This window comes from Mytilus galloprovincialis, chromosome 9 (genome assembly GCF_965363235.1).
Source record: "Mytilus galloprovincialis chromosome 9, xbMytGall1.hap1.1, whole genome shotgun sequence".
In the NCBI taxonomy this organism is placed as follows: domain Eukaryota; kingdom Metazoa; phylum Mollusca; class Bivalvia; order Mytilida; family Mytilidae; genus Mytilus; species Mytilus galloprovincialis.
The window spans coordinates 13,296,082-13,313,520 of record NC_134846.1 but is presented as its reverse complement, the minus strand read 5'-3'; the positions used below and the strand labels follow the sequence as shown (position 1 = coordinate 13,313,520).

At 37.7% G+C, this 17,439-nt stretch overlaps 1 protein-coding gene and 1 long non-coding RNA gene across 2 annotated transcripts in view; one reads left to right on the top strand and one right to left on the bottom strand.

Moving 5' to 3' along the window:
• LOC143044450 (uncharacterized) overlaps window positions 1-17,439 on the top strand; it is a 127,284-nt gene that overhangs the window by 8,795 nt on the left and 101,050 nt on the right. Inside the window, exon 3 of the mRNA XM_076216474.1 lies at window positions 7,383-7,583. Coding sequence (XP_076072589.1) covers window positions 7,383-7,583 — 201 coding nt within the window. The remainder of the gene's footprint in view (window positions 1-7,382; window positions 7,584-17,439) is intronic.
• LOC143046641 (uncharacterized) lies at window positions 11,005-12,669 on the bottom strand. Its single transcript, XR_012969200.1, has 2 exons — window positions 12,390-12,669; window positions 11,005-11,074 (listed from the first exon to the last, which is right to left on the bottom strand). It is a non-coding gene; the product is annotated as an uncharacterized LOC143046641 (long non-coding RNA).

Here is a 17,439-nt window from a genome sequence, read left to right as displayed (position 1 = left end):
CACCGACTCCCCTGTCAACAGACTACTTAGAGTTAGACCTCTTGATCAACGAACCCCCTGTCAACATACTACTTAGAGTTGGACCTCTCGGTCACCGACTCCCCTGTCACTATACTACTTAGAGTTGGACCTCTCGGTCACCGACTCCCCTGTCACTATACTTCTTAGAGTTGGACTTCTCGGTCACCGACTCCCCTGTCACTATACTACTTAGGGTTAGACCTCTTGGTCACCGACTCCCCTGTCAACATACTACTTAGAGTTAGACCTCTTGGTCACCGACTCCCCTGTCAATAGACTACTTAGAGTTAGACCTCTTGGTCACCGAATCCCCTGTCAACATACTACTTAGAGTTGGACCTCTCGGTCACCGACTCCCCTGTCACTATACTACTTAGAGTTAGACCTCTTGGTCACCGACTCCCCTGTCAACATACTACTTAGAGTAAGACCTCTTGGTCACCGACTCCCCTGTCAACAGACTACTTAGAGTTAGACCTCTCGGTCACCGAACCCTGTCAACATACTATTTAGAGTTAGACCTCTTGGTCACCGAATCCCCTGTCAACATACTACTTAGAGTTAGACCTCTTGGTCACCGACTCCCCTGTCACTATACTACTTAGAGTTAGACCTCTTGGTCACCGAACCCTGTCAACATACTACTTAGAGTTAGACCTCTTGGTCACCGACTCCCCTGTCAACAGACTACTTAGAGTTAGACCTCTCGGTCACCGACTCCCCTGTCAACATACTACTTAGAGTTAGACCTCTTGGTCACCGAATCCCCTGTCAACAGACTACTTAGAGTTAGACCTCTTGGTCACCGAATCCCCTGTCAACATACTACTTAGAGTTGGACCTCTTGGTCACCGACTCCCCTGTCAACATACTACTTAGAGTTAGACCTCTTGGTCACCGACTCCCCTGTCAACATACTACTTAGAGTTAGACCTCTTGGTCACCGAATCCCCTGTCAACAGACTACTTAGAGTTAGACCTCTTGGTCACCGAATCCCTTGTCAATATACTACTTAGAGATAGACCTCTTGGTCACCGAATCCCCAGTCAACAGACTACTTAGAGTTAGACCTCTCGGTCACCGACTCCCCTGTCACTATACTACTTAGAGTTGGACCTCTCGGTCACCGACTCCCCTGTCAACATACTACTTAGAGTTAGACCTCTTGCTCACCGACTTCCCTGTCAATAGACTACTTAGAGTTAGATCTCTTGGTCACCGACTTCCCTGTCAATAGACTACTTAGAGTTAGACCTCTTGGTCACCGAACCCTGTCAACATACTACTTAGAGTTAGACCTCTTGGTCACCGACTCCCCTGTCAACATACTACTTAGAGTTAGACCTTTTGGTCACCGACTCCCCTGTCAACATACTACGTAGAGTTAGACCTCTTGGTCACCGAAATCCCTGTCAACAGACTACTTAGAGTTAGACCTCTTGGTCACCGACTCCCCTGTCAACAGACTACTTAGAGTTAGACCTCTTGGTCACCGACTCCCCTGTCAACATACTACTTAGAGTTAGACCTCTTGGTCACCGACTCCCCTGTCAACAGACTACTTAGAGTTAGACCTCTTAGTCACCGAATCCCCTGTAAACAGACTATTTAGAGTTAGACCTCTTGGTCACCGACTCCCCTGTCACTATACTACTTAGAGTTAGACCTCTTGGTCACCGAAACCCCTGTCAACAGACTACTTAGAGTTAGACCTCTTAGTCACCGAATCCCCTGTAAACAGACTACTTAGAGTTAGACCTCTTGGTCATCGATTCCCTTGTCAACATACTACTTAGAGTTAGACCTCTTGGTCATCGATTCCCCTGTCAACATACTACTTAGAGTTAGACCTCTTGGTCACCGAACCCTGTCAACATACTACTTAGAGTTAGACCTCTTGGTCACCGACTCCCCTGTCAACAGACTACTTAGAGTTAGACCTCTTGGTCACCGACTCCCCTGTCAACAGACTACTTAGAGTTAGACCTCTTGGTCACCGACTCCCCTGTCAACATACTACGTAGAGTTAGACCTCTTGGTCACCGAAATCCCTGTCAACAGACTACTTAGAGTTAGACCTCTTGGTCACCGACTCCCCTGTCAACAGACTACTTAGAGTTAGACCTCTTGGTCACCGACTCCCCTGTCAACATATTACGTAGAGTTAGACCTCTTGGTCACCGAAATCCCTGTCAACAGACTACTTAGAGTTAGACCTCTTGGTCATCGATTCCCTTGTCAACAGACTACTTAGAGTTAGACCTCTTGGTCACCGACTCCCCTGTCAACATACTACTTAGAGTTAGACCTCTTGGTCACCGAATCCCCTGTCAACATACTACTTAGAGTTAGACCTCTTGGTCACCGACTCCCCTGTCAACAGACTACTTAGAGTTAGACCTCTTGGTCACCGACTCCCCTGTCAACAGACTACTTAGAGTTAGACCTCTTGGTCACCGAATCCCCTGTCAACATACTACTTAGAGTTAGATCTCTTGGTCACCGAAATCCCTGTCAACAGACTACTTAGAGTTAGACCTCTTGGTCACCGACTCCCCTGTCAACAGACTACTTAGAGTTAGACCTCTTGGTCACCGACTCCCCTGTCAACATACTACTTAGAGTTAGACCTATTGGTCACCGACTCCCCTGTCAACAGACTACTTAGAGTTAGACCTCTTAGTCACCGAAATCCCTGTCAACAGACTACTTAGAGTTAGACCTCTTGGTCACTGACTCCCCTGTCAACATACTACTTAGAGTTAGACCTCTCGGTCACCGACTCCCCTGTCAACAGACTACATAAGAGTTAGATCTCTTGTTCACCGAATCCCCTGTCAACATACTACTTAGAGTTAGACCTCTTGGTCACCGACTTCCCTGTCAATAGACTACTTAGAGTTAGATCTCTTGGTCACCGACTTCCCTGTCAATAGACTACTTAGAGTTAGATCTCTTGGTCACCGACTCCCCTGTCAACAGACTACTTAGAGTTAGACCTCTTGATCACCGAACCCCCTGTCAATAGACTACTTAGAGTTAGACCTCTTGGTCACTGAATCCCCTGTCAACAGACTAGTTAGAGTTAGACCTCTTGGTCACCGAATCCTCTGTCAATAGACTACTTAGAGTTAGACCTCTTGGTCACCGAATCCCCTGTCAACATACTACTTAGAGTTAGACCTCTTGGTCACCGAATCCCCTGTCAACATACTACTTAGAGTTAGACCTCTTGATCACCGAACCCCCTGTCAATAGACTACTTAGAGTTAGACCTCTTGGTCACCGAATCCCCTGTCAACATACTACTTAGAGTTAGACCTCTTGGTCACCGAATCCCCTGTCAACATACTACTTAGAGTTAGACCTCTTGGTCACCGACTCCCCTGTCAACATACTACTTAGAGTTGGACCTCTCGGTCACCGACTCCCCTGTCACTATACTACTTAGAGTTGGACCTCTCGGTCACCGACTCCCCTGTCAACATACTACTTAGAGTTAGACCTCTTGGTCACCGACTTCCCTGTCAATAGACTACTTAGAGTTAGATCTCTTGGTCACCGACTTCCCTGTCAATAGACTACTTAGAGTTAGATCTCTTGGTCACCGACTCCCCTGTCAACATACTACTTAGAGTTAGACCTCTTGGTCACCGAATCCCCTGTCAACATACTACTTAGAGTTAGACCTCTTGGTCACCGACTCCCCTGTCAACAGACTACTTAGAGTTAGACCTCTTGGTCACCGACTCCCCTGTCAACAGACTACTTAGAGTTAGACCTCTTGGTCACCGAATCCCCTGTCAACATACTACTTAGAGTTAGATCTCTTGGTCACCGAAATCCCTGTCAACAGACTACTTAGAGTTAGACCTCTTGGTCACCGACTCCCCTGTCAACAGACTACTTAGAGTTAGACCTCTTGGTCACCGACTCCCCTGTCAACATACTACTTAGAGTTAGACCTATTGGTCACCGACTCCCCTGTCAACAGACTACTTAGAGTTAGACCTCTTAGTCACCGAAATCCCTGTCAACAGACTACTTAGAGTTAGACCTCTTGGTCACTGACTCCCCTGTCAACATACTACTTAGAGTTAGACCTCTCGGTCACCGACTCCCCTGTCAACAGACTACATAAGAGTTAGATCTCTTGTTCACCGAATCCCCTGTCAACATACTACTTAGAGTTAGACCTCTTGGTCACCGACTTCCCTGTCAATAGACTACTTAGAGTTAGATCTCTTGGTCACCGACTTCCCTGTCAATAGACTACTTAGAGTTAGATCTCTTAATCACCGACTCCCCTGTCAACAGACTACTTAGAGTTAGACCTCTTGATCACCGAACCCCCTGTCAATAGACTACTTAGAGTTAGACCTCTTGGTCACTGAATCCCCTGTCAACAGACTAGTTAGAGTTAGACCTCTTGGTCACCGAATCCTCTGTCAATAGACTACTTAGAGTTAGACCTCTTGGTCACCGAATCCCCTGTCAACATACTACTTAGAGTTAGACCTCTTGGTCACCGAATCCCCTGTCAACATACTACTTAGAGTTAGACCTCTTGATCACCGAACCCCCTGTCAATAGACTACTTAGAGTTAGACCTCTTGGTCACCGAATCCCCTGTCAACATACTACTTAGAGTTAGACCTCTTGGTCACCGAATCCCCTGTCAACATACTACTTAGAGTTAGACCTCTTGGTCACCGACTCCCCTGTCAACATACTACTTAGAGTTGGACCTCTCGGTCACCGACTCCCCTGTCACTATACTACTTAGAGTTGGACCTCTCGGTCACCGACTCCCCTGTCAACATACTACTTAGAGTTAGACCTCTTGGTCACCGACTTCCCTGTCAATAGACTACTTAGAGTTAGATCTCTTGGTCACCGACTTCCCTGTCAATAGACTACTTAGAGTTAGATCTCTTGGTCACCGACTCCCCTGTCAACAGACTACTTAGAGTTAGACCTCTTGATCAACGAACCCCCTGTCAACATACTACTTAGAGTTGGACCTCTCGGTCACCGACTCCCCTGTCACTATACTACTTAGAGTTGGACCTCTCGGTCACCGACTCCCCTGTCACTATACTTCTTAGAGTTGGACCTCTCGGTCACCGACTCCCCTGTCACTATACTACTTAGGGTTAGACCTCTTGGTCACCGACTCCCCTGTCAACATACTACTTAGAGTTAGACCTCTTGGTCACCGACTCCCCTGTCAATAGACTACTTAGAGTTAGACCTCTTGGTCACCGAATCCCCTGTCAACATACTACTTAGAGTTGGACCTCTCGGTCACCGACTCCCCTGTCACTATACTACTTAGAGTTAGACCTCTTGGTCACCGACTCCCCTGTCAACATACTACTTAGAGTAAGACCTCTTGGTCACCGACTCCCCTGTCAACAGACTACTTAGAGTTAGACCTCTCGGTCACCGAACCCTGTCAACATACTATTTAGAGTTAGACCTCTTGGTCACCGAATCCCCTGTCAACATACTACTTAGAGTTAGACCTCTTGGTCACCGACTCCCCTGTCACTATACTACTTAGAGTTAGACCTCTTGGTCACCGAACCCTGTCAACATACTACTTAGAGTTAGACCTCTTGGTCACCGACTCCCCTGTCAACAGACTACTTAGAGTTAGACCTCTCGGTCACCGACTCCCCTGTCAACATACTACTTAGAGTTAGACCTCTTGGTCACCGAATCCCCTGTCAACAGACTACTTAGAGTTAGACCTCTTGGTCACCGAATCCCCTGTCAACATACTACTTAGAGTTGGACCTCTTGGTCACCGACTCCCCTGTCAACATACTACTTAGAGTTAGACCTCTTGGTCACCGACTCCCCTGTCAACATACTACTTAGAGTTAGACCTCTTGGTCACCGAATCCCCTGTCAACATACTACTTAGAGTTAGACCTCTTGGTCACCGACTCCCCTGTCACTATACTACTTAGAGTTAGACCTCTTGGTCACCGAATCCCTTGTCAATATACTACTTAGAGATAGACCTCTTGGTCACCGAATCCCCAGTCAACAGACTACTTAGAGTTAGACCTCTTGGTCACCGAACCCCCTGTCACCATACTACTTAGAGTTAGACCTCTTAGTCACCGACTCCCCTGTCAACAGACTACTTAGAATTAGACCTCTTGGTTACCGAATCCCCTGTCAACAGACTACTTAGAGTAAGACCTCTTGGTCACCGAATCCTCTGTCAAACGCATAGTTAGAGTTAGACCTCTTGGTCACCGAATCCTTTGTCAACATACTACTTAGAGTTAGACATCTTGGTCACCGAATCCCCTGTCAACAGATAATTAGAGTTAGACCTCTTTGTCACCTAATCCCCTGTCAACATACTACTTAAAGTTAGACCTTTTGGTCACAAATTCCCTTGTCAACAGACTACTTAGAATTAGACCTCTTGGTCACCGAATCCCCTGTCACTATACTACTTAGAGTTGGACCTCTCGGTCACCGACTCCCCTGTCACTATACTTCTTAGAGTTGGACCTCTCGGTCACCGACTCCCCTGTCACTATACTACTTAGGGTTAGACCTCTTGGTCACCGACTCCCCTGTCAACAGACTACTTAGAGTTAGACCTCTTGGTCACCGACTCCCCTGTCAACAGACTACTTAGAATTAGACCTCTTGGTCACCGACTCCCCTGTCAACATAGTCATACTACTTAGAGATAGACCTCTTGGTCACCGACTCCCCTGTCAACAGACTACTTAGAGTTAGACCTCTTGGTCACCGACTCTCCTGTCAACAGACTACTTAGAGTTATACCTCTTGGTCACCGACTCCCCTGTCAACATACTACGTAGAGTTAGACCTCTTGGTCACCGATTCCCTTGTCAACAGACTACTTAGAGTTAGACCTCATGGTCACTGAATCGAATCCCTTGTCAACATAGTCATACTACTTAGAGTGAGACCTCTTGGTCACCGAATCCCTTGTCACTATACTACTTAGAGTTAGACCTCTTGGTCACCGAACCCTGTCAACATACTACTTAGAGTTAGACCTCTTGGTCACCGACTCCCCTGTCAACAGACTACTTAGAGTTAGACCTCTTGGTCACCGACTCCCCTGTCAACATACTACGTAGAGTTAGACCTCTTGGTCACCGAAATCCCTGTCAACAGACTACTTAGAGTTAGACCTCTTGGTCACCGACTCCCCTGTCAACATAGGATATTTGATTTCGAACCCCGTTTTCAATTGTGACAAGGTGCATTAGACTTATATTATATGTTCAATTGTGACAAGGTGCATTAGACCTATATAATATATGTTATGTAAAATTATGCATATTTTATGTTGTAGCAAATTTAGCAACTACTGTCGGAATTCCAAGTGCAAATGTTGGTACTATTAGATCTACATTCAAGCATTCAATTGATGGGAGAGTGGAGACAAGTTGTACTTATTTGAATTTAGCCAGATATTATCACTGGTTTACAATCAAGCTAGATAAACAATATATGATAGAAAAAGTGGTTTTAATATATGCACAAGGACTAGCTGGTAAGTACCATTTTTTTCAAACTTAGGCCACAATTAAAAATATTTCAGTTTGCCCAAACCCGACCCATGATGACTGGGTGTGGGTAGGTAGGTAGGCAAATTCTTTTTTTTTTTTTTTTTTTTATCAGAATTTGCATGAAAATATTAAAAGATCTTATAACAGCTATCTTTATTTTCCCGTCAAACCTTTGTAGAGACAACCAAAAGCCATGAATTTAAAACCTCTATAGATAAATTAGTCTAAATATGATTTGTATCCTGAGATGTTTATAATCCTGACAATTGCTAACTGTGTGAAAGGGCTGGTGGATTTATAATAAGCAACACGACGGGTGCCACATGTGGAGCAGGATCTGCTTACCCTTCCGGAGCACCTGAGATCACCCCTAGTTTTTGGTGGGGTTCGTGTTGTTTATTCTTTAGTTTTCTATGTTGTGTCATGTGTACTATTGTTTTTCTGTTTGTCTTTTTCATTTTTAGCCATGGCGTTGTCAGTTTGTTTTAGATTTATGAGTTTGACTGTCCCTTTGGTATCTTTCGTCCCTCTTTTATGAAGTGATTTCAACAGTTCCATCAACACAATGTCTGTGTAAAAAAAATATCAGCTGATTTAATATATAATGATTAAATTTGTTTGCAGTTTTTAAATCCTATTTCTATTAAAATAGATTAAATGTCCTAAAATATTTATATGAATTATTATCTACCATCCTTAATGTCTTTTTTATGTTTTGAAAAAAAAAAAATATTTTACATTATCACGCAGGTAAACTAATTTGGCTATAAATAGATCAAAGCATGTTCTGTAGAATCTCCAAACTAAAAACGTATTTGTTATAATTTTATTTCTTTAAATAATCAAGTTTAATTTTTGAAAATAATCATTGTTGATAAAATATAATTACATAAAGTTAACGTTTTCTGAAGACTATTTATTTTTAGGTCATGGTTCTAGAGGCTTCCTCACAAATTGTATAAAAATCCAATATGGCGTCAATAACATGTTTTTACTTTTGCACATGTGAAAAAAATATTTCTGACAAAATTCAGATTTCTCTTGTCAAAAAGGATTTATATTTATATTGCAATAAATTATTCAGAAGGAGTTACATTCAGTTAAGATTATATTTCTGATTCTGTGAGCAATTATAGTTTTAACAAATTCTCCCAAACAGCAACGTACTGATCTTGTCTAATGAGACTTGTAAATTTGAACTATTTGAATAAAAGGGCATCTAATTTACATGATAAAGGAAGATTATAGTTAAAGACAACAATTTATCAAGAAATAATTCCTTTTTATTCAGTAAAAACAAAATCTTCTTGCAAGATTGTAAATTCGCAACTTCCGGATCCATTTCCTGTCAGAATAACATTGAAAATATTCGATTGCACATGGTTTTGAACAAATCAACCTGAATATTCTAATCAGATATTCGATAACACGATGAAATTAACATTGAGCATATAGGTAAGGGTTTGGTAGTACAGACAACTACAGCGTAAAAAAGCTGTGCCACTTCACATGTTTTACTTCTTTACGTTCGTTAAATCAGAAGATAAAAACAGAGAACATCGAATATCGATTAACTGCGTCGCTTTCTTTTAATCTTATTCATAGTCTCGATAACCCAGACGCATATTTAAATATAGCGTCTGGGGTGATTAACCGGACTGGTCAGATATTTATAGGGGGCGTAACAAATAATTAAATATAGAACATATCTATAAATAACACTTCTGGTATCCCAATTCTATTTAAAAACAATTAATACAAACAGTAAACAGTGTAACGTTACATGTATAAAAGTTATGTGACTATTAAAACTGACATTTTGTAGTTGACCCTATTTTGCCCAACTTGCAGATGGGCAAATTTAAAAGAACGATCGAAAACTGTAGGTGGTCTTTTTTCCTGAATTTTGTGACACATGTAAAAAAAAAATTAAGAATTAAGACCGAATTTATTTTTGTGGTGAGTTATAGTTTGTCCGACATGTATCCCGAACGGCCTATAATCTAGGACCTTATCTTTATATTTATTGTCATTTTTTCAGTCCTGAACATTTAATACCAATATTTACCACAAGACGATAATTAACCAAGCAACCCAAAATCAATCTTTTTGTATATTCTCTTATCTTCATACTATAAAATGCTCGATAAAATGTAATTTTTCTATATTTTTGTAATATAGATACACTCTCTATTCTATGAAATATTTTCCACTTGACGTTATAAGCAACCAACAGTCGGTATATTGATCTATATTGTACATGTTGTATCCACATTAGTCTCTATTCTTTATTTTCCCCCTTTTTTCTTAGTTTTGTCTCGTTATTCTTATTTCTGTAAATCCTTGTTATAATTTATTCTGGCCTTTTTATATAATCTTTCAGATATCTGACGCACTTACCTAACTCGAAAAGCACACATCAAGTTACGTTTATGGAAAGAAAAACAACTCATACAAATACGAAGATTTCAATATAGAAAATCCTCCATACCAACTTATTACTGGCAGATCAGTGAGATCATACAATGAGCCAACTTTTTACTTACAAAATTAACTGATCTTAAAATTGCAAACGGCAGAATAGTCTGAATGTTTTACAATAATCTATATCGCCTAATCCTTTTGGGAAGAAAACATTTAGGGACCAATCTTCACACAATACCACTGTGTCAGTCTCAGTGTCCATGAAGAAATACATAAGTTAACCAGTCATTCATGAAACCCAATTTAATACTCTTTGAATACATGTTTGAATCAATCACATAGAAAAGATGGAATGGGATTTGTCCCATACTGCATAACTTGTAAAAAAAAATAACTGAAAAGTGTATTCTCCTACTACAAACTATTATGCTGAATTCACACGTAATACGAATTTGATTCCACACGTAATACGAATTTGATTCCAATATCCATCATGTATTAAAGGACAGCTTCACAAAAGTTCTCCTGTACATGTGAACCTTTACATAAAATAAGTAGATTGGTATGATTGCTGATGAGGCAACAACCTAGCAAAGTTCACATGACATGGATGTTCGCAAATATAATCACTGCTGGGCCTTCAATATTAAGAAAACTCCATACCATATAAATAACTGAGAAGGGCCAGACATGTAAATGAGATACAATTCAAACGTGAAAACTGTTAAATTTCTTATATATGATTTTTGATTTGTTTAATTTCTCTGACATATCTGACAACAATGTGATTCTTGATTTTTGTTTTATTTACTTAATGAATGTCTGTGTACCTTTTTTTCGCTTTATGGTTGCTGTCAGAATATTGTTTATACTGTGATAGTATAATGATTGCTGGCAGCTTCAGTAATTCAAAACAAATCTTTTTGAATCTTTTTTTCTTATAAAATTGGAGCTGTTTATGATACAATGAAAATTCAAGTATTATAGATTTTTTTTTAATTCTTCATATTTTACACATAATATCTGTGTCCAGAAATCTTCATTGGTTTGTCTATAAAAGAAAGTAAATGTTAAAATCATATTAATTTTTGGTCACCAGCATAGCATATTGGAAAACAAAATGTTTGGAAAAAACATCATATATAAATATACATTTTAAAATGTCTTGGTGCAAGCTGAATCCCGCTACGGCATGCAAGATTATCTCGATGTGTTGATGACACAACCCATTTGTGGCATTAGGTTGTTTCCTGTTCTTTTGTCGGGTTGATGTCTCTTTGACACATTCCCTGTTTGTATTCACTATCAAACTCATGCATGAACTTTTATCATTATTGAAGGCCATACCGTTGCCTATAATTGCTCACATCCACCTTGTTTGAACTTAGGGTGGATAACTGCTTCATTGATATTCATATCACATCTTCTAATTTGTATTATGTTGACCTTTTGGTACTTTTATTCTCAATTTTTGTTTAAGTCAACAGTATGTCCTCTTAATTATGGTGATGTCTACTTTTGGTAATGTATATCACTGGGATCAGTCACCGGTTGTTGCCTCATTGAGACCTCCTTTCATTGATGCTGGATCTACTGTTTTGCATAAAATCGAATGTTCAGTGTTTTCCTCATACCATGGTTTTATTTTAAGGTTTAGAAAGCCAATTGGTATATATTCACCGACAACATTGCATGTATTCTTTTATGATTTTTTTTGAGTGTGGAAAAAATGCCTTTTAAAAGTGCAAAAAAAAGTATTGTCTAGTTGACCAGTCGAGACTTTGTTTACTTACGGTATATTTAAATTACTTTTTATAACAACGTGTCCCACTTCTTCTATATTTGTATAAGCTAAATGCATTTGTTTTAAAAAAAATCGAGCACAAATCATTTACACCGTTTGGTGTATGTTCAAATTGGCATCTTCTAGATATTCTTTGTTTGGTTTTCTTCTGCTAATGGTTTTGGATTGCGTTCCCTCTTATAAATGTGTACAACATTGCGCATCATTCCTCCACCCCCTTTTTTTTTTACACATATCAAAATGCGAACTCCATTATTATATACAATGCAGACAGATACAACAAACTTATCCTGGATGAAGTTCATATTTCATAGCACTTTCAATAAAGTATTTATAAAGTTAAAGATAATACAAAAATTAAATCAACCACAAAATGTATTTATAGCGTACACACGACTGTTCGAGTGGTCCCAGTCAATACAAACATTGCCATTTATTATAATATATTATTAACTTGCTTGCGTAGCACGGACATGCATGAAAGAATATAACTACTCGGTGTTTCAGGTTGTATTAAAATTTATGTAACAGTTTGTGTTGTTATATCATGATTATATCTTACCAAAGTTTGATGTGCTGTTATTTTCCTTTGCGGTGATGGAAGCCATGCTGTCTGGTGTATTCCACGACTTGTATGTCGTCACAGAAAAATATAAATAGCTTTAAACAACAATCGGTACACTCGGGCTTTTCAATAGTATTATCGTAATATAATTTCTTCCGAAGTCAATAACCAACTTCTTGGTTATTCGTCTTGGACATTATCTTTAAATACAAGCTATAAAATCCGATACTATTCCGAATGTCATAAATTACCATTTTTATATCACTTGTCATCCAGACGCTCTACTTTGAAAAATAAAGCGGCTGGATGATCGAGACTATCTTATTCACAGTTAGGGTGCTATAAACAGTTTCGTACTAAAAACTTCCCCAGTGAGATTTACATACTGATGGAATTCCCTGCTATTTATATACCACTAAATGAAAAAGTTGATTGTTTTTTATGTTCAATGTGAAAAACATATATTGAAGTTCAATTAAAATGCCACTTTTGTCAAGATTTAAAAAAAAAAAAATGTTTTTGTGACTTCCTACTATATGGGAGGCAACTCCATAAACAGCTGATTTTCACCTGTTGCAAAAAGCACTTTGATTTGTCAGGTAAGATAGCTCCTTTCGGAGCAGGCGAACGTAGGCTGAAACTACATTTTCTTAAATCAGCCGGATAAGCTCTTCGAAATGCATATTATAAGAAATCTCAAATATATGCACAGGTTACTGATCCGTGTGTCCAAAGGTGGTCTGTTTTTAAGGTTTTTTAGGGGGAAAATGCCTAATTTCCAGCTGATAACTTGTACCAATTTGCATGTTTAAACAAGAGATGTTGGATTTTTTTTTATTTATTCAGAAAGTTCATAGAATTATCTTTCCATTGATGTATAGATATCTATATAACTATGAATATCTGACTTCTGCATGATGGGTCCACTATTACATGCCCTGTTACAGAATGACGTCACGTAAAAAACTGTTGATTGCACCCTTAAGGGACAAATACAAAATATTAGTGAAGTTTTAGCATAGAAATGTGTTTGCGAATGGAGTAAAATAATTCTGAAAAATATTGTACGGCATGTATACATTAATTTAAAAGCATCAGTTTGGTATATTTAATGCAAATATTACAGATTTGTACATAGCAACCAGATATAAGAAAACCAGACTCTGTGCGAATATTGAAGTTTTTTAATTTTTTGCGACGTCATGATATTTTTATTCAATCTCTCATATATTTGGAACCAAAAGTTGCATATGAAAAGTGTAGATTTTTTCTACTTTGACCTTTACTCCTGATCAGTGTTACATAAAGTTTTATTCATTATAATATATATTTGGTACTTTTTATAGTCAAAAAGGTACACATGCCATTCCTAAGAAAAACACTATTTCAATATTTTCTCAACTCAGCTATAACTTAGTTCATATAGTACTAGGAACAAAATCTATTTAAAGTAACTTTATTCATGCCTATTTTATATTTTTTATTCTATTTATTTAAAAGAAACCCTATTTTATGATTTATTTTCTTTGTAAAACTGATGAAAATGTGATACAGGAAATGTTTGGGATTTGCCAGTTAAACTGTTTGCCACTGGCCAATATGCCACTACCGCGCGACATAAAAAAAGAGCTGTAGTTTCACTATTTGTGGTCACAATCCTTAAAGTAAGACATCATTTTAATCGGTATAGTGTACAGATTCAGAAAAGCTGAGAATTTTTTATATATCGCATACAAGGTTTTGCTTAAGGGTGCTATAAACAGTTTCGTACTAAAAACTAGGGGTATTTCCCCAGTGAGATTTACATACTGATGGAATTCCCTGCTATTTATATACCACTAAATGAAAAAGTTGATTGTTTTTTATGTTCAATGTGAAAAACATATATTGAAGTTCAATTAAAATGCCACTTTTGTCAAGATTTAAAAAAAAAAAAATGTTTTTGTGACTTCCTACTATATGGGAGGCAACTCCATAAACAGCTGATTTTCACCTGTTGCAAAAAGCACTTTGATTTGTCAGGTAAGATAGCTCCTTTCGGAGCAGGCGAACGTAGGCTGAAACTACATTTTCTTAAATCAGCCGGATAAGCTCTTCGAAATGCATATTATAAGAAATCTCAAATATATGCACAGGTTACTGATCCGTGTGTCCAAAGGTGGTCTGTTTTTAAGGTTTTTTAGGGGGAAAATGCCTAATTTCCAGCTGATAACTTGTACCAATTTGCATGTTTAAACAAGAGATGTTGGATTTTTTTTTATTTATTCAGAAAGTTCATAGAATTATCTTTCCATTGATGTATAGATATCTATATAACTATGAATATCTGACTTCTGCATGATGGGTCCACTATTACATGCCCTGTTACAGAATGACGTCACGTAAAAAACTGTTGATTGCACCCTTAAGGGACAAATACAAAATATTAGTGAAGTTTTAGCATAGAAATGTGTTTGCGAATGGAGTAAAATAATTCTGAAAAATATTGTACGGCATGTATACATTAATTTAAAAGCATCAGTTTGGTATATTTAATGCAAATATTACAGATTTGTACATAGCAACCAGATATAAGAAAACCAGACTCTGTGCGAATATTGAAGTTTTTTAATTTTTTGCGACGTCATGATATTTTTATTCAATCTCTCATATATTTGGAACCAAAAGTTGCATATGAAAAGTGTAGATTTTTTCTACTTTGACCTTTACTCCTGATCAGTGTTACATAAAGTTTTATTCATTATAATATATATTTGGTACTTTTTATAGTCAAAAAGGTACACATGCCATTCCTAAGAAAAACACTATTTCAATATTTTCTCAACTCAGCTATAACTTAGTTCATATAGTACTAGGAACAAAATCTATTTAAAGTAACTTTATTCATGCCTATTTTATATTTTTTATTCTATTTATTTAAAAGAAACCCTATTTTATGATTTATTTTCTTTGTAAAACTGATGAAAATGTGATACAGGAAATGTTTGGGATTTGCCAGTTAAACTGTTTGCCACTGGCCAATATGCCACTACCGCGCGACATAAAAAAAGAGCTGTAGTTTCACTATTTGTGGTCACAATCCTTAAAGTAAGACATCATTTTAATCGGTATAGTGTACAGATTCAGAAAAGCTGAGAATTTTTTATATATCGCATACAAGGTTTTGCTTAAGGGTGCTATAAACAGTTTCGTACTAAAAACTAGGGGTATTTCCCCAGTGAGATTTACATACTGATGGAATTCCCTGCTATTTATATACCACTAAATGAAAAAGTTGATTGTTTTTTATGTTCAATGTGAAAAACATATATTGAAGTTCAATTAAAATGCCACTTTTGTCAAGATTTAAAAAAAAAAAAATGTTTTTGTGACTTCCTACTATATGGGAGGCAACTCCATAAACAGCTGATTTTCACCTGTTGCAAAAAGCACTTTGATTTGTCAGGTAAGATAGCTCCTTTCGGAGCAGGCGAACGTAGGCTGAAACTACATTTTCTTAAATCAGCCGGATAAGCTCTTCGAAATGCATATTATAAGAAATCTCAAATATATGCACAGGTTACTGATCCGTGTGTCCAAAGGTGGTCTGTTTTTAAGGTTTTTTAGGGGGAAAATGCCTAATTTCCAGCTGATAACTTGTACCAATTTGCATGTTTAAACAAGAGATGTTGGATTTTTTTTTATTTATTCAGAAAGTTCATAGAATTATCTTTCCATTGATGTATAGATATCTATATAACTATGAATATCTGACTTCTGCATGATGGGTCCACTATTACATGCCCTGTTACAGAATGACGTCACGTAAAAAACTGTTGATTGCACCCTTAAGGGACAAATACAAAATATTAGTGAAGTTTTAGCATAGAAATGTGTTTGCGAATGGAGTAAAATAATTCTGAAAAATATTGTACGGCATGTATACATTAATTTAAAAGCATCAGTTTGGTATATTTAATGCAAATATTACAGATTTGTACATAGCAACCAGATATAAGAAAACCAGACTCTGTGCGAATATTGAAGTTTTTTAATTTTTTGCGACGTCATGATATTTTTATTCAATCTCTCATATATTTGGAACCAAAAGTTGCATATGAAAAGTGTAGATTTTTTCTACTTTGACCTTTACTCCTGATCAGTGTTACATAAAGTTTTATTCATTATAATATATATTTGGTACTTTTTATAGTCAAAAAGGTACACATGCCATTCCTAAGAAAAACACTATTTCAATATTTTCTCAACTCAGCTATAACTTAGTTCATATAGTACTAGGAACAAAATCTATTTAAAGTAACTTTATTCATGCCTATTTTATATTTTTTATTCTATTTATTTAAAAGAAACCCTATTTTATGATTTATTTTCTTTGTAAAACTGATGAAAATGTGATACAGGAAATGTTTGGGATTTGCCAGTTAAACTGTTTGCCACTGGCCAATATGCCACTACCGCGCGACATAAAAAAAGAGCTGTAGTTTCACTATTTGTGGTCACAATCCTTAAAGTAAGACATCATTTTAATCGGTATAGTGTACAGATTCAGAAAAGCTGAGAATTTTTTATATATCGCATACAAGGTTTTGCTTAAGGGACAAATACAAAATATTAGTGAAGTTTTAGCATAGAAATGTGTTTGCGAATGGAGTAAAATAATTCTGAAAAATATTGTACGGCATGTATACATTAATTTAAAAGCATCAGTTTGGTATATTTAATGCAAATATTACAGATTTGTACATAGCAACCAGATATAAGAAAACCAGACTCTGTGCGAATATTGAAGTTTTTTAATTTTTTGCGACGTCATGATATTTTTATTCAATCTCTCATATATTTGGAACCAAAAGTTGCATATGAAAAGTGTAGATTTTTTCTACTTTGACCTTTACTCCTGATCAGTGTTACATAAAGTTTTATTCATTATAATATATATTTGGTACTTTTTATAGTCAAAAAGGTACACATGCCATTCCTAAGAAAAACACTATTTCAATATTTTCTCAACTCAGCTATAACTTAGTTCATATAGTACTAGGAACAA